This window comes from Penaeus vannamei, chromosome 36 (genome assembly GCF_042767895.1).
Source record: "Penaeus vannamei isolate JL-2024 chromosome 36, ASM4276789v1, whole genome shotgun sequence".
In the NCBI taxonomy this organism is placed as follows: domain Eukaryota; kingdom Metazoa; phylum Arthropoda; class Malacostraca; order Decapoda; family Penaeidae; genus Penaeus; species Penaeus vannamei.
Window position 1 is genome coordinate 28244861 of NC_091584.1, and position 5000 is coordinate 28249860.

Here is a 5000-nt window from a genome sequence, read left to right on the forward strand (position 1 = left end):
TAATAATGACAATAATAATGATAATAATGACAACAATGATGATAATGATAATAATTTTAATGGTAATGATAATTATCATAGTCATTATGATAATGATAATAATAATATTAAAAATGATAACAACAGCAACAATAACAACAACTTTAATGATGACAATAATTACAATGACAACGATAATGATAATAGTGGTAATCACAAAAATGAAAATCATATCAATATTAACAATGATAATGATAATGGAGGTGATTATAGTAGTAATAATAGTAGTTGCAGCAGTAGTAGTAATGATGATAATAATGATAATATCAACATTGGTAATAACAATAATGATATTGATGATAACATTGATAATGATTATATTAATAATGATGATCTTAACAACATTAATAATGGCAAGAATGATCATTGTTATAATGATAATAGCAATTGTGATGATAATGATAAGGATAACAATATTATAACAATAATATTGATCAAGATGATGAGAATAACAAATCATATCATTATCATAACAGTTATTATAATGATAAAATTATAATGATTATGATACTGATACTGATATAAACATTGACAACCGATGGTAATAATAATAATTGATAACTGATAATGATAATGATACTGATATTGAAATTGGTAACTGATAATGGCCCGTAACGATGATAGTGATAACAGCAACACCAACAATGTTCGTTGTGATCGCGATGATGAAATTCAAGAAGGCACAAGCAACGACGGTTCATGAGTGAGATACCAACGCAAATGAACAAATAATAAGCGAATAACAAAAAACACAAGAAGACATCAATTGATGGATGAATAAATATCATAATAGTAATGATAATAGTAATGATAACCACAGCTATGATGATAATGATAATAGTAGTAGTGATAATAATACCAACAATGATAATAATGATGATAAGAAACAAAGACAATAGTCAAATGTTGCATCAAACAAAACAAACTCAACGCCATGTTGATATTCAAGGGAAACCGAGACAGAGACCGACCGCATGGACCACAAACTCATAAATGACAATCTCTCCACAGTGAGTGTAGAAGTAAATGAATGAATAAATAAATTCACGAAACTAAAACTGAAAAACACACCATTATCACACTCAAGGGAAACCGAGTCGATAACCACACTATCAAAACGCACACAACATAAAAAAATAAAAATAAAATAAAAAATAAAATCACCAGCAAAAAGAATTCCACCAAAATCAACTATAAAAAAAAAATCCAGAAAGAGTAAGTAAGCTCTATATTGAAAAAAAAGAAATCCCGTCAACAGCGTAATCACAGTCAAGGGAAACCGAGCCGACCAACCTTCCCATTTCGAAGCCGATCCCGCACTGGCGCCATTCACACCTGCCTCGTCGTTCCCGCGGAGAGCGTTACTAAATAGCATTTTTTTTTTTATTATTATCATTTTGTTAAGTCATTTTCGTTCTCTTTTTTTATTGGTGCTGTTTGCTTATTTTTGTTCTTTATTTTTTATTATTACTTCTATATTTTTATTTTTTTTATTTTTTGCTTTTGTTTATTTATATTCTTTGTTTTGTTTTTTATTTTTATTTGATCATTCGTTTTTGTTCTTTTTTCTTTTTTCTTTGTTCTATTTATTTGTTTTCGTCCTCCATTTGTTTTTGTTTTTGTTTTGCTTAATATAAATATTTTTCTCTTCGCTCTCAGTTCTTCATTTTCCTTATTTTTCTATTCCTTTTCCCAAACCGATTAAAGTCTATTTGATATATATCTTTCTGTTTTTTTTGTTTTGTTTTTGTTTTTTCTTTGAATGAAACTCAACGCAATGAAGACCGAAGACGCATTTCTCTTTCTTAGTTCATTGCCCAGCCCGAAAGGCCCAATTCAAATTCCTTTTCAGACATAACGATAAACGATCGAAAGTAATCTTAAGGCGCTTCCTCTATCGCGCGCGAATGAAACAGCATCTGATGAATAAATGAAGCAATTAATATATAGAGCTAATCAAAGAAATTTTGATATTTCTATTATGGAAATTTACCTGTTGTTTCCCTTCTCTCTCTCTCTCTCTCTCTCTCTCTCTCTCTATCTATCTATCTCTGTTTCTCTCAATCTCTCTCTCTCTCTCTCTCTCTCTCTCTCTCTCTCTCTCTCTCTCTCTCTCTATCTATCTATCTATCTATCTCTGTTTCTCTCAATCTCTCTCTCTCTCTCTCTCTCTCTCTCTCTCTCTCTCTCTCTCTCTCTCTCTCTCTCTCTCTCTCTCTCAATCTCTCTGCTTTCTCCATCTTTCTCTCTCTCCAATCAATCCCTTATCACCCTTCCCTCTCCACCCCCTCCCCAGCCCTCACCCTTCCCCCATCTCCTCACCCTGTCCCTCTTCTTTCCCATCCCCCCCCTTCCCCAACCTCTCTCCCTTCCTCCTCCCCCTCTCTTAACCCCACCATTCTTCACTCCCTGTCCTCCCCTCCCTAAACCTCACCCTACCCCTTCCCCAGCCCACCCTCCCCTTCCTTCAACCACCCCTTCCCCCATCCTCTTCCCACCTTCCCCCTCACCTCACCCCCCCCATCCCTCCATCCCTTCCTCTCTACCTGCCACCCTCACCCATCCCACCCCCGCCCCCCCTCCCGTGCCTGGCCTAAATAGCCTACGATGACTAACTGTAAAGTATTTTTGCCCGAGCCTGACTCCCCTGAGACCCTGGAAGGCAGACGCCGCCTCTTCATTAGCTTGGTCACAGCCATGAAGAGTGGGCCAGGCAGGTGGCGTCCTCTCTCTCTGCCTCTTGGTATCATTTTTATCGCTGTCACTCTGTCTGTTTTTGTTGCGCCTCTCTAGCTCTCTCTCTCTTTCCCTCTCTCTCTCTCTCTCTCTATCTATCTATCTATCTCTCCCTCCCTCTCTCTCTCTATCTCTATCTCTCTATCTCTCCCTCTCTCTCTCTCTCTCTATCTCTCTCTATATCTCGCTCTCTCTCTCTCTATCTATCTACCTATCTATCTATCTCTCTCTCTCTCTTTGTCTCTCACTCATTCTCTCTCTCTCCCCTTCTCGCATGACTTTCTTTTTGTTTTGTTTTGATTATCTTGTTTCGTCTGCTACCTTGTGGTCGCGGAAAATGGTCCAGTGAGTTTAGTTCTTCTCTCATTTTCTTTCTTTCTTTCTCTTCTTCTTTCTCCATATGGTTCTCGTTTCGTCTGTCTTATCATGGTTTTGTTTGTGTTGCTTATTATAAATTCTTGGCCAGCTAGTTCCTCATTTGTTTTCCATCTCTCTCTCTCTCTCTCTCTCTCTCTCTCTCTCTCTCTCTCTCTCTCTCTCTCTCTCTCTCTCTCTCTCTCTCTCTCTCTCTCTCTCTCTCTGTCTCTCTTTCTTGTAATTGATTTATTTATTCTTGGCCAAGTACATCTTCCTTATCTGTCTTCTTTGTCCGTTTGTTTATTCATTTGCCTCTGTCTCTGGTTCACCAAATAGCATTCTATCCCGCCTCTTTGCCTTGGTCTCCTTTATTGAATTCTGTAAATTCGCCTCTTCTCCCATCTTGCCTTCTCTCTCTTTCCAACCCTTCCTTTTTCCACTCTATCCCTTCCTCATTTCTTTGTTGTTTGTGTGTATTTCCACATTTTTCATTTGGTACCTATAAAGTCATGTGCATCTACATAATTGATTTGGATTTTATGACTATGATCTTATGCAGGAAAATTTCCCATTTTCCTACTCATCAGTTTTTTATCAATAATCAATGATTTTGAACACAATTATTAACATATTCGTCATAATCATTTTCTCTTCACGTTCAGTGCTAGTTGTTCTTTTTTCTTTTTCTTTTTAATCAATTGGCCCAAACTCATTATTCAGTCAAAACCATCAAACTCTTTTTGTCTTATTATTTCTTCCTTCCCATCTTTTCTTCTTCGTGTGTCAGGATCTCGAACTACTTCATGTTGCCTTTTGAACTGCAGTTTATATTTGTTTTCATCTATATGTTGGAGAGATTTTTCATTGCTATAACAACCCTATATCTCTCAGGAAGGATCCAACATCTGTCGCTTCAACATTTACGCTCTGGCTGCCTCGTTTAAGCATCTGTCTATCTTGGAAATGTAGAGGAAGAGAAAAAGAAAAAGGCAGAGAGAGGGAGGGAGGCAGAGAGAGAGAGAGAGAGAGAGAGAGAGAGAGAGAGAGAGAGAGAGAGAGAGAGAGAGAGAGAGAGAGAGAGAGAGAGAGAGAGAGAGAGAGAGGAAAACAGATAGACAGACAGGGAGATAGATAAATAGATAGATAGATAGAGAGAGATCTGAGAAAAAGAGGTAGAGAGAGTAACACCGTGTGAATGTCTATAACCTTCCGTCTCCACCGAACAGCACTCCATAAACTCTGAAAGTGAAACCAATTTTTCACGATTATAGTTTCCTTCCAATTCAACGAAACTTCTACATCGATAATCCGCCATTTCCTCCCTATTCGTCGCTATATCAGTCAGAATAACGGTCTTTGTCCACCTGCTGCAGTCAGACCAGCCTCCGAGAAGCGTCAGTGCAATAAAGAGTGTTGCTTACATGCAATTTTGCAATATTTATGCGGTGAAGTGACTCGAAAAAATATCTGTTCTTCCGTGTTCTTGCCTGTTCTTTGTTCATGAGTTTATTGTAGATCGCCATAGTTGATAATACCAGTACTGCATATTAAGTAAACCCATATTGTGTATATCTTATATACATACATACATAAATACACACACACACACACACACACACACACACACACACACACACACACACACACACACACACACACACACACACACATATATATATATATATATATATATATATATATATATATATATATATATATATATATATATATATATATATATATGTCGTTACAGATTTGCCACTTAAGCGTCGAACAGTCAAAACGAAGAGGTAGACTAACACCGCCATGAATAGTTTCATGTTTATTAATCAAACGCTTCGAAGATCAATCAGATCTTCACCATCAGT

General features: G+C 36.9%; 1 protein-coding gene across 1 annotated transcript in view; it reads right to left on the bottom strand.

Moving 5' to 3' along the window:
- Positions 1 to 1387, bottom strand: part of LOC113810274 (uncharacterized) — an 11321-nt gene extending 9934 nt beyond the window's left edge. The window contains exon 1 of the mRNA XM_027361984.2: positions 1333 to 1387. Within this exon, the coding sequence (XP_027217785.2) occupies positions 1333 to 1340 (8 nt within the window). The 5' untranslated portion in view covers positions 1341 to 1387. The remainder of the gene's footprint in view (positions 1 to 1332) is intronic.
- Positions 1388 to 5000: the final 3613 nt, after the last annotated feature.